General features: G+C 36.3%; 1 protein-coding gene across 4 annotated transcripts in view; it reads right to left on the bottom strand.

Annotated features, from left to right (window-relative positions):
* SYTL5 (synaptotagmin like 5) overlaps nt 1–22,079 on the bottom strand; it is a 79,922-nt gene that overhangs the window by 47,719 nt on the left and 10,124 nt on the right. For all 4 annotated transcript variants that reach the window (XM_041001890.1, XM_041001888.1, XM_041001889.1 and 1 more), the window contains exon 2: nt 12,397–12,606. In XM_041001890.1, the coding sequence (XP_040857824.1) occupies nt 12,397–12,606 (210 nt within the window). The remainder of the gene's footprint in view (nt 1–12,396; nt 12,607–22,079) is intronic.

Raw genomic sequence — 22,079 nt, forward strand, 5'->3', positions numbered from 1 at the left:
ATATATGCTGAATTATAAATTCCAAGATAACAAATTTCTGTCGGATTCATCTTTTTTACTCCAACACCCGGAAGAGAATTTTTCAGGGACTATGCTATAAATATTTTAAAATCAATTATTGACAATTTCTCCATCACTTTAACATGTTACCATTCATTTTCTATCTTCCAAGCCCTCATTCTACCAATGATATGAAAATAGAAGCATTGGATATATTGTTCACTATTACTAGGAACAGCATTTGATGCTGTGTCCGGTAAATATTTGTAGAATGCAGTAGGATATCTGGAATTCAACTGACAGCAGCTATGCTGCTATAAAGTCTCTTTTCAGGTTTCTAACAAATCTTTTAGCAACTGAAGAAGTCATTCAGTAGTCTAAATATATTCCTAATTATGAGTGGAAAAAAAAGCTTGTAGCTAATTAGCTGAGAACTGTTGTCCTAACATCTCTACAAGGTATGTCCGAGAATGGCAAGTAAGACTGGGGTGAAGGATTCGTGAAACATTGCAGGGAAAGATGAGGTTGAAAGGTAGGGCTGAATACTATCACAACGAACTGGAACATCTTGATAGATACAAGAAGGAACTTTGGAAGTATTCTGCAGTTCAGATTTAATAATATCTTTGGAGATATAAATGCAGAAGGGAGAAAGTAGAAATACGCAGATCAATTGAGAAGTTATTTCAGTAAACAGGTTAGGAAATAATGAAGATGTAAGTCACAGTGTCATGGAGGAGAAGATGAAAACCAAGTAAGAGCTGATAACAAGAGTGGCAAGGTGACTGAGGAAAAGCAACAGAGTCAAATAGTTTTTTCTAGGCCTACAATAAGCAATCATGACATTCAGGAAGTAACTGGACTTGAAAATCAATAGCTGGACTAGAAATATAAAAATCCCTCCAGAAGCATGTATAAATTTTCTCACATCAATTGGTCTAAAATTCTACTTCTGAATGTGCGTGACAAAGCCACGGTGTATATGAACAATGCCATGTATGGTTTAGGTTTATTCCCTAGTGGCTAGATCAATCACCTATTAGGAACCATGAACTCATAAACTATCTCCATAACTACATGCAATATGCTTATAGAGTACATCAAATTTAAGGAGATATAGTTTACCCAAATCAAAATATTGGAAGGGCTTTGATTATATCTGGATAAATACCAGATGACTTAGACTTATATTTCACTCTTAAACTGGAACTCCATGTGGTGATCACAGTATTCTAATTTCGGAAGCTGTTCCCTTAAGTTTAATGTCCTTTGACTTTTCAACCAAACACTAGTATAGGCACTTATCTGATTGGAATTTTGGAAATGGAATTAGATTTTTAAACAGCTGACCTTAAAATTTTGAGACTTTACTAGATTAACCATGTGGGTCCAAACTTAGCAACATAATCTTAAAAACAGGAAGAAAAGGAAGTCAGGAGAGATGCCTCAGAATAGGGAGTCATAATGCAAACATGAGAAAGAAATGATGCACTAAGAAATCTCTAAGCATAATAGTCTCTAGTTGGGATCATCTAATTGCAAATGGCATGATTTCATTCGTTTTAATGGCTTAGTAATATCCCATGGAGTAGATATACCACAGTCCAAAACATTTATTCTGTAATTTTATTAATAAGGAAAAATTTGCCAAGCTCTGCAATAGGGCAAATAATTTTTATAAAAACAATAGCAAAGGAAATAATAGAGTTCAATGTTGAGAAAATAGAGGCATGTAAAGGTTTTAGCTCTTGTGTGTTACTGGTCATCGGGATAGAGAGCACACTGATGGCAGTTTCGTGTGTTAGAGTGAGAAGGGGGCACACCTATTAAACATGCCCCAGAAAATGTACCTCCATATCAACTCTATTGCATGTACCTAGAGGCCAACACCTAACACAAATAAGATCATCCCAGAATTGTTGATCATTACGTCTTGTTATCCTTTCAAGTGTAGCAACTGTAAGCCTTATATTTGTTTAATTCCAACATGTACTTGAGTCATTTGTCAAGTCAAAACTCTGAAGCATCAGAACAGTGCCTTGGGACTGTGCATTTGTCACATTCTTAGATGACAATCAGAAAGCTTGGTAGACTAGAAATCTAATACTTAGTGAATGTACTCCAGGCATCAAGTAATGTTGGTTGATGCTTTACATGTAATATTTAAAATTGCCATGTTTATTTTTAATGTATGAATAAAACTACAGCTGAAATAACTTAAATAACTTCCTCAAAATTATAAATACATTATCACAGAGATACGATTTGCAACACAACTTCATGTCCTTTGTATTTGATGACATTGTTAGAAGGAAGCTCACATTTATCAGCTATAGCAATATTTTGCAGAGTAGCCAAAACCCAAGGAAACCAAGGAACGTCGTGGTGTGTGTGTGTGTACACACACGTGTGTGCTGGGGATAAAGTGGTGACATTAAAGGGATGAAAGAGGAAAGAAAATCTATATGATACTCACTATAAAATTTTTAAATTCTGCTATATAAGTTTATCATCTGAACAATAAAGGCTTGATACAGACTCTGTTTCCTAACATACACTTCAAAGAATGGTTTTGGCTAACATGACAGTGGGTTACATTATCTGTAAATACTGATCATTGAGTATTAAGAATTTGGTAGGTCTAAATTTTCTTTAACATTCAATTCCTGGAATATCAAAACTTCACCTAACAGCTTACATCACACAAAGTCATTAAATTATCTTTATATGTGTAGGGAGAAAAATAATCTAATCCTAAAAAAGTATTATTACCAAAAAAAATCATTTTTCCTTTGTCTTCTGCTATTAGAAACATTTCAAGATACATTTACTAAATATTCTGATAAAACTCCAATTTCCTTCTATTATTCACAAGGAAACTAAATAAAATCATGTGTACATTTATTCATCACATGGCAAATATTTATTGCATTTCACCTATGTCAGACCCTGTACTATAAATAGAGAAATATAGAAGCAAGGAAACCAAAGATCTTGGCCATATGGAGATGATGTTGTAGATTCAGTCCTTTTTTTCTCTTCAAGCAGAGAAAATGAAAACTTTTTGATACCCTATGGCAAAACTACAGAGCATTACAGATGAAGAGAACATAATAACATTAATTAAGTAGGATACAGGAAAACAGATTAGCTACAAAGGAATGATGATTACAGTGACAGTTCAGTTTTAACAATAATGTACCACAGAAGCCAGTGAAATGTCTTCAAAGTTCTGGAGAAAGTAAATATCACGAGAATTGTATATCTAGAGAAACCAGTGTTCAGGAATGAGGATGAAATAAAGTAATTTTCAGCAAAATTAAGACTAAGATAATTTATCATCAATAGATTCTCACTAAAGCAATTTTCAAACATTATACTAAGGAGGAAATAAAGATGAAAAGGAATGGTGAACAGTGAAACTGATCAAATGTACACAAATCTAAATAATCATTAGTGTATGAAAAATTAAAACATTTAAATTGTTGGATTATAAAAGAACATATGTTTAAAACACAGGACAGAAAATATAAATCAGTAAGGAAGAAGATTTTGGAGTTTAAGAATACCATGTTCCTTTAATTGATAAGAGGAAGGGTAAAACTATTGACATATGAAGCTAAATGTTGCAATTTCGAAAACTACTGAAAAACTAAAAAGTATATAGTAGACCAAATTATATTAAAATACTAAAAATTGCAAACAGTATATATTTATATCACACATCTGTCCATGCAGAATATATATAACATTTGCACAGAACATACAGCTTTAAACACGACTTCAGCCAAATGCCAGAGACTTGCCTTAAGTATGTAGGCATATTGAAGTTGAGAGACAAATAATGGGAAAATATATACTGTGTAAACAAATAAATACCAACCAAGAAAAGTGATGATATATTAACAGACAGATTAGATTAAGGCAAAAGCATTTCTAGAGATGAAGGTGGTCATCAAGAATATTTTCAAATTAATAAGGCCAATGGACTCTCAGAAATTGGAACCACAAAGGCCATATACCTTTGAAAAGATGCTAAACCTCAGTAGTAATCAGAAGAAATGCAAATGCAAATCAAAGGAGCAATCCCTTTTATTAAAAAAAAAAAGGTTTTACTTATTTGAAAGGCAGAGTTTTAGAGAGAAAGTAGAGAAGATGGAGGGAGGGAGGAAAGAGAAATCTGTCATCCACTGGTTCATTCCTCAAATGGCTGCAGTGGCCAGGGTAATGCCAGGCCAAAGCCAGGATACATGAGCTTTCTCTGGGTTTCCCACATCAATGCCGAGACCCAACGACTTTGGTCATCCTCCATGGATTTTGCAGGCATATGAGTAGGAAATTAGACTGGAAGTGGAGCAGCCACCTGGTGTTGCACGTGGCCCTTTATCCAGGCGATGCCACAATGTCTTCCCCAGGCATTTACCTGTCTTAACTAGGTGTTGGTAAAACTGTTAAGTAATAGGAAACCCTTTGACAACACAGGTGGAATTTAAATTACTATGACAAACAATTTAACACTTGTTAAACAATTTAATGTCTTGTAAAACTGAGAATGCTCACTTAATTGGTCCCATAATTACATTCTCAGTTGTATATGCTGCAGTAAAGTTCTCAAACATATTCAGTATGAGATTATAGTAAGAAACATTTTATATCAATACGCAAAATACACACAAGTATTTATACATACGTAAGTAGGTATACATGCATCTGTGCAAACACATATTAATATTTGCTATTCTATTTCATTTTTTAAGAAATGCTGATCCCAACTCAGCAATAAATCACAATCCACAGATTTAATAATGCCAACTTAGGGTGTATATATTAAAAATCCATGGGGCCTGGCACCGTGGCCTAACGGCTAAAGTCCCTGCCTTGAACACCCGGGATTCCATATGGGCGTCAGTTCTGGTCCCGGCACCTCCACTTCCCATCCAGCTCCCTGCTTGTGGCCTGGGACAGCAGTCAAGGACGGCCCAAAGCCTTGGGACCCGCACAGGAGACCCAGAAGAGGTTCCTGGCTCCTGGTTACAGATCGGCACAGCATCGGCCATTGCAGCTCACTTGGGGAGTGAATCATCGGATGGAGATCTTCCTCTCTGTCTCTCCTCCTCTCTGTATATCTGGCTTTGTAATTAAAAATAAATAAATCTTTTTAAAAAAAAATCCAACCTGGGGTGAGTATTGCAATGTAGTAGATTAAACCACCACCTGCAATGACTACAGCACATATGGGGCTGATCCATGTTTCAGCTGTTTTACTTCTATTCCAGCTCCCTGCTGTTGACCTGGGAAAGGCAACAGAAGACCACCTAACTATTCCAGCAACTGCAACCCATGTGTCAGACCCAGATGAAGCTCCTGTTTCCTACCTTCAGCCTGGTCCAGCTCAGGGTGTTGGGGCCACTTGGAGAGTGAAATAGCTGATGAAAGATCTCTCTCCATCCTTTTCTTTGTGATTTTTTTCAAACAAACAAGCCTTCCCCAAACAATTTCACACCTCGGCGGTAAGCTCGCATATGTGTTAGCCAGACCACAGACAGTATAATATCATAGTATCAGTCCCTGTAACACTCTGAACACATATCAGCCCATCAGTCCAACAGATACATTAAAAGAAATGGTAAAAACAGTGAAGATAAATGTGATACTATTCACATAAACATGGACAAATGCCAGCAAAAGTTGAGCTAATAAAGTCACAAAACAGATTCAGTATGGTTTTCATTCTGATGGTATCCAAACACATAAAATCAGAAAATACACTACTTAAGGACACATTCAAATGCAGTAATGCCCTCATTGAAAGCAAATGCACATTGCTTAAATATTATATATGTCTTATTTATGTTATATGTATGACATTTGCTCATTTAAAAAAATCTCTCCAGGTTACATAGTTATTACAGTACTATATCACAGTGTATGAATCATTAAAAGGGTAGGGGCTCTTGTACATAATTGATAAGTGTACAAAATAGCACATCAAGGCACTGAAAATAGGTTCTTATCATTCTGAAAACCTCTGCATCAATTTAAGATTGCTCTGATGTATACTTTTCCTTTACAGCTGGATGACAGAAATTTGATAGAGTAGGGGTGATTTCAAAATGACTATGTGAAAACTGTCAACATGCATCAGGTCAGTGATCACCAGGTATCCACCCATGCCTGAACAAGCTGAACTTCATGCTCAGTGTAATGAAGGAAAACACAGGGCACACACAGTCACATAGTCTCAGTAAGAGGACATCTGAAAGGATTTAAGTTTAGAGTTTATGCTCTACAATTTGGGGAAGAACTCAAAAGAGGAAGGATTTTCTTGAGATTGGGTGTTGTTTGCAAGTGGGTACAATTCTGACTCTGGCCCTTCACAAATTTTCTCCTGAAGGAGGATAGGCTAAGATAAGGTTAAGGAAACAGATTATTTACAGAAAAGGGAAGCTTTGGGTACCTTAAATCTTGAGTAGTCACTTTGTTTTTGTCTATGCTTAGAAAAGTTTAAAAAGTATACTGTTTCATCCAACCTCATCATGGCTGTAGGATAATTTTGTGGAAGCTAGTGCTGTGAGTATGTTGTACATGAAAATACCATACATTACCTTTGAATCTGAAGTTAATTGTTTTTTCTAATTTTTTATTTATTTATTACTATTATTGCTATTATTATTATCGTTTTATGTTACAGTTCCATAGGCCCCTGGGATTTCCCTTATCCCCTCCACATTCCCTCCCCCACCAAGTTCCCCATATCATTACTGTAGCATAGTTCTTCATACATAGTCATATGTCCATTATTGTGGGCATGGACAATGGCAGAGAGACAAAATCCTATTGTCATATAGTAAATAGTTTCACTGAGAGTCCATCTTTAGTCTGGAAGTAGAGATGCATACTGCATTGGATCCTCACATCTGGATATATTAGTCTCCATTTCACAGTTATTGTATATCCCCTTAAATGAAAAGCCACAATACAAAATCAACAACTGGAAGGAAAATAGAAATTTACAATGCCATGAAGTTAAATAACATGTTACTAGATACGAGAGTCTCCATTACACAGCCACTATATATCCCTTAAATGAAAATCCACAAAACAAAATCAACAACAGAAAAAAAAAGAAATTAACAACACCATGAAGATAAATAACATGCTACTGAATGACTAATGTTTCGCTGAAGAAATGAAAAAGAAAATCAAGAACCTTCTTCAAAAAACTATGCTACTGTATGATCTATGAGTCACTGAAGAATTGAATCAGAAGAAAGTGTTTTGAAGAGATGAAACTAACAATAACAACAACAAAAAATCAAAATCCATGAGATATAGTTTCCGCTGATTTTTGTTGGTGAAATGTGTCAACATTGGCAACAGATTGGGTTTTGTTTTTTAATCCAGTCTAGTAATCTATGATGTTTGATTGAGCTTAAGCCATTTACATTCAGGATTAATACAAATGTGTGGTAATTCAGTCCAGTCATTTAACAATGGTTGTTCATTGATTTGATTTTCTACTGTTATTTTGCTGGGATGCTCTTCCCATTTGCCTTTGGTTTTGGTAGGTGCTATTCCTCTTCTCTGTCAAGAGAACATCTTTAAGTCTTCTTTGTAGGGCAGGTTTGAAGGAGGCAAATTACTTTAACTTTTCTTTACTGTGGGAGAATTTTATCTCATTTTCAAAGACAAAGGAAGCATTGCTGGGTATGTTATCCTAGGCCGACAATTTTTTTTTTTTGCTTTTAGAATCTGGAATATGTCACTCCATTCTCTTCTTGCCTGTAGAGTTTCCTGAGAGAGGTCTCCTGTGAGTTTAATTGACATTCCTCTATATGTCAGTTGATTTTTTTTCACATGCACATTTAAGGATCTTTTCCTTATATTCAATTGAAGAAAGCTTGATTATCATGAGTGGTGGTGAAGATTACTTTTGATCAAACCTGTTGGGAGTTCTGTGTCCTTCCTGGGTGCTGTTTCCCAATTCTTTCTCTAGATTAGGGAATTTCCCCCTTATTATTTCATTGAATACACCTTTAGTCCCAGTTTCTCTTTCTGCACCTTCTGGGACTCCCATAACTCTTATATTAGGCCTCTTAATAGTGTCTTTCAATTCTTGAATACTTTTTTGGCCTGATCCAGCTCTGCTTCCAGTTTTTTGTTTGTTTTCCCCTGGTTACAGGAAATATCTTCCAGTTCTGAGATTCTTTCTTTTGCCTCCTTCATTCTATTATTGAGACTTTACATTGAATTTTTAATTTGCTCTATTGCATCCTTCACTTTGAATAATTTAGCTTGATTTTGCTTCAATGTTGCTAATTCCTGCATATGCTTCCCATTGTTGATAAGAAGCTTTATAACAAGTTCTTTGAATTCTGTATCCCCCATTTTCTCAATGTATTCCTCAGTTAACTCTGAAGTTGGCAAAGGCTTTTGCCACACTGTGCAAAATGGCACCTGATGTGCCACTATTAGAGTTCCTGATCTGCTGTCCATCAGGTCTGAGGGCTACCTGGACCTGTCTTAGTTGGAACCTGTAGAATGCCACACTGATGCAGTTTGTTAAGTCAGAAAAGAGTTCAATCTCAGCTCAGCGTATGCTCAGTCCTTTCCCTTGCCTTTTCCTCCTTAAACAAAATGGCGCCCAATTTGGCTCTAGGGAGAGGACTGGACCGTAAATCCACCCTGTTCCCACACTGCCTGTCTGGGACCTGCCACTCTGTGCTCCTGGTCAAATCAAACAGACCAGCAGGATGGGCAGTTCTTTGTCTGGTTCACCTCCTGAGCTCCCTGTGAAAGTCCCTTCCCACTTGCAGGTGGAGTTCAGATCACTGTTTGCTGAATGCCACTGGTGTATCAGTTACTGCAACACTACACTGTTGTTTTCGCTGCTTTCCTGTGTCTGTCAGTCTCCAGGTACCCCTTTGCTATTGTTCTGCCCTCTCCTATTTCCTGGAATGTGCCCTTTCTGCTTCATACTGGTTAATGTTTCTCTGTCCGTTTAAATGTGTCCTTACCCTATTCTGCCATCTTGATTCTCTCTGAATCTGAAGTTAATTATTAACATCAGGATCTATATAGAAGTGTCAGGCTGATTTCTAGATATCAGGGTCTGAATTACTATTTTTAACAAAGTGCTATCCATTCTCTTGCAATCTGTGTTCCATTCATCAACACTATATATTTTATACTTACAGATAAACATAATGTACCTGTTTCAGTTATACTTCATACATTCTAGTAATCATTAAAAATTCATCAAAATCAAAAAAGCCAGGGTCCTCCTACTTTTTTTTCAAGATTTATTTATTTTTATTGGAAAGTCAGATATACAAAGAAAAGGAGAGACAGAGTATCTGCTGGTTCACTCTCCATGTGGCTGCCACCGGTTGCACCTGAGCAGGTGCAGGGTCCCAAAGTTTTGGGCCATCCTCTGCTGTACTCCCAGGCTACAAGCAGGGAGCTGGAAGGGATGTAGAACAGCATGAATAGGAACTGGTGCCTATACAGGATCCTGGAACATGTAAGGCAAATTTAGCCACTAGGCTACCAGGCCAGGCCAGGCCAGGCCCAGGTCCTCCTACTTTTAGTAGTTTTTGCTCTAATCTTTTTAGCACTATTAAAATATCTTTGCTTCTACATAATCCAAAATAAATGACAATAAAGGTTGTTCTTCCAACTGATTAGAGAATGAGTCACTTTCTGACTCATCTCACCTCTTGCAGGTCAGGGTGGGAATTTCAATTTTATGGTCTATTAAACATGGAGACAGCCTAGCGGGGCTGTAACATTCTCTCACAACAAACAAAGGATGCTTGATGCCAATAAAATACCAATTATGCTTCCTTTTTGAAAATCATTGCATGAATAAAAATAAAATATTTACTAGACTGACAGTACCTGAAATCACAAATATCAGCAACCAGAATATTAGAAAAGCTTATTTTCAGCTTTGCATGTAAAGATGCATTTTGATCTGTCAAACTAAAGACTCAACATGTAAACTTCTAGCTGTCATGGAATGATATGAAATATGCTGCTATTTTCATAGAGGTATAAAAATTACACATTGAAAGGCTGTCATTTCCTTAGGACATTTTATGCATGAAACAATAATAAGTTCTTCCTCCTTAAACTATGACCTAACTGAGCATCATCCAATGTGTTAAGTCAATAGACATTGACATGGATTCAAGTTACTTATTAATGCATAACATATTCCAAGGAAAACATTGAACTTTCAGTTCATTATTTACTCTACCCATCATCCATGTTGTATTTTGGTTTGTAATTATTTATCCCTTTATCTTTTGTAATCTTAACACCTGTATTCTAGCAGATTTTCTTTTTTCTGAGGACAAATATATTTCAGATGGCTTATATGTTAAACTTCATGTTCCTGATATAAGCACATTTGTTATATACATTTTACTTGCTTAAGAAATGATTTAAATAGGACCTAGTCATCCACTCATCAGCTCATTTGTTTATTCATCCATTTATTCATTTAACCCGTGTTCACTGAGTTCTACTACAGATATTCATTCAGGGAATTAGAACTACATTAGTGAACAATATAGACAAGAAATCCTACCTACATGATTATGAAATTTGTATTCCAAGAGGTAAGAATGAAAATAACCAAGTGTATAGCATGTAAGTATTAAGGGTGAACAAAAAAAGACGTTGTGTTAGTTTGGGTGTGTTAGCTTCTAGAGCAATCTTCAATGTGTATTGACCTAACACATAGGAAATGAATTTCTCATTAATGTAAATCTGACAATTTTATGGAGAAAAACTGAGTAAATTAGAACTTCAGTTAGCAAGCATACTAATCTACAGCTGAGTTGATGGCAAAATGTGTGATAGCATCAGCTCAACATTGAATTGAATAATATGCTTTGATAATTACAAGTTGTGGGACTAGAGTGATGGATCAATTGACTAATCCTCTGCCTGCAAGTGCCAGGATACCATATGAGTGCCAATTTGTGTCCTGACTACTCTACTTCCCATCCAGCTCTGCCTATGGCCTGGGATGATAGTGGAAGATGGCCCACAGCCTTGTGAACCGGCTACTAGCCGGTTTACTTCTCAGTGGCTCATTTTTTTTCTTTAATGGTTCCTTTCAAAAATAACTACTCTATCAGGATACACTTAAATAGCAGAATGATGGACTTATGACTATTTATGAAGGACTATACTGTAATAATATAGGGGAAATCAGTGTCAGGGGGATTCGAGGAGGGAAGGAGGGAAATTCCAGAGCCTATGGAACTATATTATAAAATAGTAAATTAAAAAAATTGTTATACTCTCTGAATTTTTACTCTTATTTGAGTTTTATGCATTCTGTTATATTTTCCTAATCCAAAGTCACAGTATTATCTTCCATATGTCTTCTAGAAACTATAGTTTTGCACTCAACCACAGGAAAGATCAACACTGAATTTCCTTGAGAGGAGATTTTAAGGTGCTCCCAGAATAGAAGAGTATACTGGCAGGAAGAAACCATGCTAGCTAATTCAGGGAAAATTTCTCAAACTGACTGGAGTTTGGTAGGCACCAGGAGTAACAGAGATTGACACATGCTTAGGATCTGGTTTACCTTAGGAAACAGTGACCCTCACAGAGTGAGGCAGAGTGAAATCTGTGCCTACCACATTTCCACTGCCTAAACAGAAAGCTGAATGAAATGTTCTTTCCCCTTCATCCTTTCTAAAGAAGTAGGTTTACAGGGAATTCTGAAACACTCCAGCTTTGCTGATTTGGTGTGCTTAGAAGGCAGGACATTTGGTACCCATCTTGCCAGTCACCGTAAATGTCTCAGAATGTCTCAGGGGAATTGTCTGTGTCTTCTAAGAAGCCATATGGAGCCAAGACAGCTCTAAGAAAGCACAAGAATGGTTTTCCAGTGCAGAAAGAGAGCTGGTTGTATGAGACTTCTAATTATGCTATGTTTTGTTTTACTATGTTGTCTCTCTGACTCTGTATCTGCTTCCGTCTGTCACACACACACACACACACACACACACACACGCTCTTTCTGTTTTTAATTAAAAAGTGCTGTTCTTTATCTCTGAAGCTTTCCCGCTCTCTCACACACACATTTTATGTTTTTAATTAAAATTGCTGTTCTCTTTTTCTTTGAATCTCTCTCTCTCTCTCTCTCTCTCTCTCTCTCTCTCACACACACACACACACACACACACACACACACACACACACACACACACCCACCCACCCAGAGCAAGGCTAAAGCATTAAGCTTCTAGTTGGATTGTAATTAGTTTTAATTTTTTGGTCTCTCCCTAAATCGACAATACTGTTTTTCTTGCTTCCCCTATACAATCCTTTTAGTCATCAAATACACACTTTGCATGAAAAGAAACTTACGCGACTTTGGCACACACAGTGCACTTCCAGCTGCCATCGAGACCTGTGACCCGACATTCACTGCATACCCTCAGTGAACAGGTCTGGCAGGGGTCACCTCGATCAAAGATTAGGCCCAGGTTTCTCTGACAGTGAACACAGACTCTGCTGGTCTCCTGTTGAGTCTTCCCACTTCTACGTTTTGCTTCTAATAGTTCATTTTTCAGCTTCCTGGAAGGAGAAGAGAAACATCACTTATAATTCAGAAAAATTTCTCACATATCATGTTAGCCTCTTTTACATTTTTGGTACTAAACTGTCATACTCAGCTAGACGACTATTTCCCCAAAGGCACATTCTGCTCAATACAAAATTGCATGCTAGTTTATAAAGTAATTGAGTATTTAGTGCTATGTATCTTTCTTTGGATCCTTCAAAGTAACTTGTGGAGTCCTATAAAATTTATGTTAAAGATAGCAGTATAGAAGGAATTAGAGACTTGGTCTTTTAATTACTAGTCCAATAAGAGATTTATAATTGAAGAAGTTTTAAAGTGAGGAATAAAGTTTCAGAAATCTTTAATTCATTGATCCAACAAGCATTTAATTAATGCTTACTCTGTACTAGGCATTCAGGAATTCAGGAATGAAAATGAGTCATGAAAAGTCATCTACTAAGGATTTCCATTACCCCTGATATTACTTAAAAGAATAAGAAAAAAAAAGAGGCAATTTTACATGCTGCAACAGGTGGGACATTCTTTAAATTCCTACTCTTTTGTCAATCTAACAACAAATGAGAAGAGCTCACAATGGTTGCTCTTCTCATCCCAATTTGCAGTTTACAAATATCCTAAATGATAGCAACTTGTTCATGCTATTGAATGTAAGAAAGGTCCCATCTGGTTTATTCTGACAAACGTGCAGAATATAAGGCTTTAAAATAATAAAATGAGATCTCATTTGAAGACTGTGATTATATTATTTAAAGGATAACAGCAGACATTTGAATCCCTCAGGACATACAAGGAACAAAATATTGCCTACTCAAAAACAAAGGTCAAAATGAATAGAAGAAAAACAATTAGCCTAGATAATAGCCCTAACTGAATATGTCATATGCCAAAGAGCAAAAACTGAAAGAATTAGGGATTCTGGAAACTCCATTGCCAAATTCTAATTTTTAAAAAGAATCTACAACAGGTATCTGAATTTTAACACCTTAAACTCATTAGACTGGATGAAACAATGTGCAGAAATTGTGGCCACAAATTGCATAAAAATCTGTATTGCATATTTCTTATTTACTATTTGACAAGACTGCATTTAGCTATCAGTTTTCACCTACTTCATAGAATTTAAAAATATTTGTGGTCCAGAATAAATCAGGTGATAGGAATTTAAATGTCTAAAACACATTAGTTGGGCCATTTCAGAGGCAACAGGTTCTAATCATCCCAGATATTCTGGTAACTATGTCTGAGATATCAGAGGAAAATTGAGAGGAACTGTTTGGGACAGTCCAAAATATTAGTGATTACTGATTTTTTTTACCCCTCCTAGAAGTAAAGCTAACTCAATCCCACCAGGAGAATCCATGTTAACTGGCCATAGTTTTAGAAACTCATGTGACTGGGCCTAGCGGCAAAGTCCTCGCCTTGAACGCCCGGGATCCCATATGGGCGCCAGTTCTAATCCCGGTGGCCCTGTTTCCCATCCAGCTCCCTGCTTGTGGACTGGGAAAGCAGTCAAGGACTGCCCAAAGCCTTGGGACCCTGCACTCATGTGTGAGACTCAGAAGAAGCTCCTGGATCCTGGCTTCGGATCGGCATAGCATCGGCTGTTGTGCTCAGTTGGGGAGTGAATCATCGGACGGAAGATCTTCCTTTCTATCTCTCCTCCTCTCTGTATATCTGACTTTCCAATAAATAAATAAATCTTTTAAAAAAAAAGGAAACTCATGTGACTGAGGAAGGGCACAGGAAGACAGCCTTTGTTTTTTTGTTTCTAACGCAGGATAGTTGAGAATAAATAACCCGGAAAAATCATATTTATTTTTCATTTTTCTGCAAGCTGCAAAGTCCAGGATTAAGGCCGAGAATCTGGCAAAGGGCTTCTTACTGAGTCATCCTTCAAAAGGCAGTAGGGCAAGAAAGCACAAGACAGCAAGAAGGGCTGAACTCACTTTTCTAACAAACCTGTTTCTGCAATAATGACATTAGTCTATTCATGGAGGTTTAGCCTTCATGACTTCAATATTTCCCATGGGTCCCTCCTCCCAACATTGATGTATTGAGCATAAAGATAAAGATAACATTTAAATCATAGTTGAGAGTAATAATTACCTGGGAAATAAAATGCATACTTGGAGAAATAGTAGCAATGGAGAAAAACAGGTATAGGGAGTAAAGGTATAAGGAGGAATAGGATCAGTTGTGCTTCCGGCTTCTGTTTTACCAGCCATCACTTACAAACTACATATGTTCTATTCCAGCACTGCTTGCCAAAGCTCTGACATGCATTTGAGGGAGATGAGATCTACTTATCTCTTTCATAAACAGGGAAGTTATCCACATGAGCTAGATATGCTTCTGCTGCTTAAAAATGGGTTTCCTTTTTCACATAATAAGAAATCCAAAGTTAGACAATTGTTTGCTTTAGTTCAGGTGCAAAATATCGTGATTAAGGATTCAGCATTCTACCATCTTTACACTGCCCTGTGCTCAAAGTAAGGCTATCATTCTTATATAAAATGGCTAGAGCACAGGATCCTTGTTTAAGGAAGAAGAAAGGGAGGAAATATATGAATTGCATCTATCTTTAACCAAAAAGCAAAGGTTGACCTAAATGTCCTCCAATCAGATTGCTTACACTTCTTTCGCCAAGCAGTACAGTAGCATCACAACCAGCTGCAAGGCAGACCAGAAAAATATTACTCCACCTTCTTTAGTGGAATGGCTGAGGGCTAACGAATCACTTCATTTTTTTTTAGTAATTACCTCTACACAGTACACAGTATCCACATGACAGCAGTCTCGCTTTCTTGCCAACAAGCAGCTAACTCCAATACATCCTACTGCTTACTTCATTTCTGGTGCTCACTTCATAGGGTAGAATAGACAAGGAAGAATATGGTCCCTACCTGGTGAGACAACAAGACCTTAAGGAGATACACTTGCTTGTTCTATTGCACAGATTAACCAACTTTCTTTTTGAAGTTTTAGGTCTGGAGGAAATAATGGTTCTGGCTACTTTCAGGCCCCTGAGGTACCTGCCCATTCCCTTTCCTTGATGCCATTACCTTCATAGTCAGTTCTCAACCTTTTACTTTTATCACATTGTCTGCTTTTTCTGTAGTAGGCTCAATGATACCTAGTAAAAGAGATCATATCTTAATCCTTGGAACTTGTAAAAAATGTAGTATTTGGAAAAGGGATCTTTACAGATGTCAGTAAGTACCTTGAGATGGAGAGATTATTCAAATGTGCCCAATGTAATCACAAGTGTTACACCAAGAAAGAGATACAGGAAGACATGACACAGGCTCAGAGAAGACACAGAGGAAAGGGCAATATGAACATAGAGGTAGAAATTGGAGCAATGTGGTCACAGCTGGAGTCCCAGAAACCACCAGAAGACATGAGTCAAGTAGCAGGTTTTTATGTTAGAGCCTCTGAAGTAAGTGTGGTCAAGTCAACACTTTCATTTCCACCTATTAGTACTGATTTTATCCTTTTGGTTTTTGAGAATAAATTTATCTTGTGTGAAGTTACTAAGTTCATAGTAATTATTTTTAGTAGCCACAAGGAAAAATATACCCTACCCTGACTTTTTTTGGAGACTACAGCATCCTCAATTACACAGCAAACTCACTGAACTCTCATTTTTTTTATCTGTTCATCTTTCACTTCCTCATCTCTTCTTGTCCATGTGAATCATCCACATTCATGGATAAATCTTGTAATTTATTATCTCCAGAAACAATGTAATCCCTCAAATTATAAATTGAAATGCTTTCTGATACAGGATTTTCCCCTAGCTCACTTATTCGTTCACTTATTCAAGACCACCAACAAGATAATTTTTCATTTTCATTGAACCCATCACTTTCTTAGTATCCATCACCTTCTACCTAACTTCATTGCCCCCTTGGAACCATAGCAGGGATCCTATTTCAGATACAGAGTCACCCATACCACAATTACTCTGGAAGAAGAATATCACCTCTTAGAACACCCATGTGGCTCAAATAGGCCAAGAACATTGAAACAGCCATATGCAATCAATCTTAGATGGAAAAGTGCTAATGACAACAAAGACAGGGCCTCTGCCTTCTCACCAAATATTGCCGGTAATGAGTGATGCAGAGTCCCGTCACTCTTCCCTCTTCTTCAACACAAATATGCCCAGCTCCATAGGAGAAGTAAAGGTAGCAAAATGTTCATAATCACCAAACCTTCCTTTACTGTGATTCACTGTAGTGGCTTTATAAGTTAGACTTGGTGTAAGGGAAGGAGAGTGAACTAGATAATAATGAAAATGTCTAGAGTAGATGCAATGTTTGCCTCAAATAAGACTGCATTAATCTGGGAACCAACATGAATCCTCACTTAGAATACTGGAAGGTTATTAGTTTGCCTCCCTACTTTCCTTCTGATACTCTTCCAATGTATTTTCCATAAAATAATTGATGTAATTTGACAATAATCTATGAACATATTTATCACAGAATCTTATTCCTGAGTTCACAACCTATCAGTTTTCTCTTACAGTTTGAATAAAACCCACACATCTCTTCAATCGTCTATACAGATCTGCTTAGTGAAGCTCCAACATAATCTCTTACTCTTGGTTATCTCCTATGTACTTACTGCAACCTGTAACCCAGCAACATGGTTTTCACATTAGTGACTTTGCATGTGCTATTTCCTCAGCTGGGAATGCCTTTCCTCCACATTCTGTCACCTAACACTATATTGATTATTCTGTTCACTATTTCCTGCTATCCTCACCTCTGGGAATGAGCTAGAATTATATGTTCTATCTCTTGACATTGAATGTGGTGATATGACTTGCATGGGCCCTTGGAACATGTACAATTTCAGGTAAAAGCTTTAAGATTAGTATACTGTTTACTACTTATTCTTTTCTTTCTGTAAAGGATGCCAAAGTCACAACAGTATGTGCTCTCCAATTCTGAGTTTGATTTGATTTAAAGGATGCTATGGAGCACGGTCTTCAGTCACTCTTTCGTGGATATGTAACACAAATGAGCAACATTTATTCATTTATTTATTTAGAATTTTATGGTACAATTCCATAGGGCCTGAAACTCCTCCCCCCGACTGATTTTCCTCATAATTATTGCAATATTATAGTCTTATTAAGGCAGTCATGATTCCATCAATCTGTTATTTAAGTGTGCCCCAACATTGCTGTTACAGCTAATGTAAGACAATCCAGCATACAATTGTCTAGATATGTCCAACAGTTTCATTTTGAAAAGCAGAATGGCGTAGATAGGGAGAAACAGAGAGAAAAGGTGACTTTTTCATCTGCGGGGCTACTTGCCAAGTGGACACAAAAAGCTACAAGTTCCATCCTGGTCTTGCACATGAGTGGTAGTATCTCAAGAACTAAGGCCATCTTCCACTACTTTGCCAGGTGTGCAGGGAGCTCATTTGGAAGCTAAGAAACTGGAACTTGAACAGGCAGGTGAGATCGTAATGGACTGTACTACATACACAATACCAGCCCCAACCTTCAGTGAGATTTTTGCAGTCATTATTGGAACATAACTTAGCCTATTCTGATTGATAAAAGATTATTTTTAATCTGGATGGCTCCTGTAGAGTCTGTGACTGCTAAATCCAGAGCAACTCCCCACCTTAATTTCACTCAAAGCACTGTGTTGATTTTGTTCAAAGCACTTAATTTTATACTGCTTCATTATTTTAATAAGTTACTTTAATGTTTGTCTTCCCCACAACTCCGTATGTTACATACATTATGCATGGCATAGACTATACAAAACAAGTCATTAGACATACAGGAAAGACATCTGTTTTGTGTTGCTCTGCATTTTTCATAACTCTGTACCTGGAACATAACAGATGTAAGCTGACTGAACAAAACAAAGCATAAGCAAATTAGGGAGAAAGAGAGACCTAATCATGTTTATAACTACGTATCATTGGGCATGCCAAAAAGCTTTTCTGAATATCCGTTACTCCAACTTCAAAAATAAAGATAATGATTCTTTCCTTCATGACAGAGAGGTTAAGTGGCTGATCATGCTGTGGAAATAGAGAAAAGTAGTTTTTACATGCTCTCTCAGTGGTTTTTCAATACAATCTCTTGGTTGTTATTCTGAGAAGGTTGTTATAAAATCCTGTACCTGATCCAAATCAACTCTTTCTGTGTCAAGCTGAGATGACTTGCTTCCACACATACTGCTGCCATACCCATCTACTACAATGAGATGCAAGCAGGAAGGCCTCCAACAGAGTTGAGCTACTACCAGCCAACATCATATATTTGAACTTCCAGAACTGGCAACTCACTTTCCTTATGAATAACCTGCCTCATGCAATAAATTATAAATGAGACTATAATACAAGACCTTCACAAAATAAGGTCACTATTAATAAAAAAAGAAAGATGTACATTCTTAATTCTGCTAACAATAAAGTTAAAATTAGCAAAAACTAAGATAAAATACATTTGAAAAAGTTATACAAACCTGAGATTTAAATAATGTTCTCAATTCCTTGCTAAGCACTTCATAAAACTGTTTCTATATTCTTTTGATTCATTGCAACTGTTCACTTTTATTCAGAACAAAAAAAAAAAAACCCTGATTCTTGAAAATACTAAAATTTTAACCATTTTCTCCAGTTTTTCTTATCCCAGGAGAAGCACAGAGTATAAAATGGTTGAAAAATAATAAAAAGCAAATGAGAATTTTAAAAAGCTGATGAAAATTTAATTTCAACTCTTCATTATGCATATGTTCAGTATGTTTTCAAATTTTAAACTACAATTTTCCCTGTTTTTTCCTGATTTTTCCTTGTTTGCTGTACATAAGTATTCATATAAATATATGAATTGATGACAGCTATGTAGTTGAAATCTTAAAGACTGAATACATGGATTATTTGACAGTTGATGAATGATAGAATATTTTCATTTCTGCATTCTGGTAACATATTTGATTCATTATTTTTGTCTCATCATCAAAAATGCTTAATGTATTTAAAAACCCACTTATTGCTTTATCATCAATTATACATATTTCTTTTTGACCAGAGACTGCTTTTATTAAAATTTCTTTCACCTATTTATGGCATGGTTTTTCTTGTTACTCGGTCTAGACCCAACTTTATAGAACATTATTTTCCATCAAACAAGATATAAATTTTAGAATGAAAGTGATTAAATGTCTGAAAGCAAAACCCACAAATAAACAGTTTATAAAGCAAACTGATAAACAGTCTCATCTAGCATATCATATCAAGGCTCAAGGGAGAAATGAGCAAGCAAGGATTATAGAGTGGCCCAGAGCACATGACTCTTAAGTTAGACTGCTTGAGTTCAAATCCTGATTAAGTCACTCATTTCCTCTGAGAACTTAGACAATTACTTAGCAATTATTTAGACATTTAGCAGACTTAACCTTTATGTGTCTCAAAATAAACTATGAAATATAGTGTTGTTATGAGCACTAAGTAAAACAATGTAAGTGATCAGTATAACTTGATATACAGTAGTCATAATATATACAATTCTGGTATGTACCTCTTAATATCTGTTCTCCTTCCTCTCTTTTAGTAGAACAACAGCAAGATTCATGGTCCACTCAAAATAAATACAAACATTTTTCAGTGATTTTTTTCAGTTAATTTTTGTCATGATACTAAATGTTGGCCTATGGAAAATTATAAGAAATGATAAGTGAAATCTCTATTGTATCTCTCTAATTGGAAACGGGGTCTCATCTTCTCTTGATTCTTTCTCCTGTCGTAGACTGATGTGAGAACATAAAAGTGAAATGCACTGAACGAAGGGCTAAACTCAGGAGATGTCAGAACAATTTAAAGAGAGAGAGAGACAGACAGACAGGCCAGACTCTCATTTCACTGGAACCCCCACAGAAATACCACAAAACTGTCAACCATGCCAACCAACTCTCATCGTTATTACAGAAGAATATATTTCCCTCTTGTTTAAGTCATTATTATAATGTGTCTCTTTTCCCTGCACCCCAGCCTATTTTCCAACAAATCCAATAAGAATTCAGTAAATATTAGCTTTTATTACAATGTCCACTTGAGGAGATGTTGCTATCAGGTTTTGCTTTAAATTCTGCTGCAATGCCTACAAGCTAAATTCTTGTCTAGAACTACAGTTTTATAGTCCATTAAAAGAACAAAACCACAGTGACTGATTAAATGTACTGCCCAGCAGGAAATGATTCAGAAATCACCAAAGTAATAATTTATGCAAGCAAAGTAATGGCACAGTAGCCTAATGCTGATAGTCACATGGTTCTTAGTTCTCCTATCCTGCATTCACATCTAGAGGCGGTGCCACAGGCACTGATGTTAATTTAAATTTGGCTGAGGAAAACACAGGGTGGACTAGACCTCCTTTTTGTACTCTGCATATAAAATTATTAGCCTGTTCATTTTGACATAGTCTGTAGAAATTATTACTAAAACCTAAACATCACAATACATTACACACTAAACCATCAAACTCTAATAACTCATGAGAAAGTCATTATGATTTTCCCATTTTATAGATAATTAAGTAGAATCTCAGAGTAGCAACTTGCTGTGGGTCTTGGAAGTCTTAAGTCATGCAGTGAGAATTCAGACTGAAAATATTATGTTTCATAATATTCACTCTTCCCACAATCAGGTTCTTCTCTCCTATCTACAGAAATATTTTTACTGAGAAAGGATATTATACTTATTACTAATGATTGTTTCCTTCTGAGTTGGCAAGGTCACGCTCAGCACAATTAAAGTTAAGCTTCAGTAGCCATAAGGGGTTTCTTTTGTCTTTTCTGTTTCTCCAACCCTATTGCACCTGAAAAAATTGGATCTTAGCACAAAGTCTCTCGTGACAAATATTTCCCCAACAAACCTGCTCCACAACAACACCATTCTGATCCTAATAAAACTTTATAAACCTTTTTATTAGTTTTCAAATCAAATGCTACTAAAATTATAAAGATATGCTTGAGAATTGGGAGAAAAGGTTTGCCTAGAGAGAAAGCCGCTTCAGAAAAAATAAGTAGGAGCAAGATGGAAATAACAATTATACAGACTAAGCCATCTTGTAAAATGTGCTAATTTTATATCCAACTTAAAGATCTCATAAACCATATGACAAAGATAATTTATCTCGACTCTAAAGGAGATGGGAATTACTTTTATTTGATATTTTGTTATTAACTATAGTATTAAAATGTGCAATTAGCAAATCAATCTTTCATTTGGAAATACCTTAAAACAACTTACTGTCTCAATTTCCTGGCCTATCAAAGAGGAAGGATGCACTTTACTAACCTCAAATTCAAAAGACACCTTTTTTGAGTATGAAAAGCAACATAAATTTCTGTTATCGATATAACTGACTCAGAAAAAGTGGAGGTGGAGATAGAATTAGTACAGTAAGGAATAGAAAAGCTGCCTTTCT

The sequence above is a fragment of the Ochotona curzoniae genome, unplaced genomic scaffold (genome assembly GCF_017591425.1).
Source record: "Ochotona curzoniae isolate NIBS_2020 unplaced genomic scaffold, NIBS_Ocur_1.0 contig_1274, whole genome shotgun sequence".
Lineage (NCBI taxonomy): Eukaryota > Metazoa > Chordata > Mammalia > Lagomorpha > Ochotonidae > Ochotona > Ochotona curzoniae.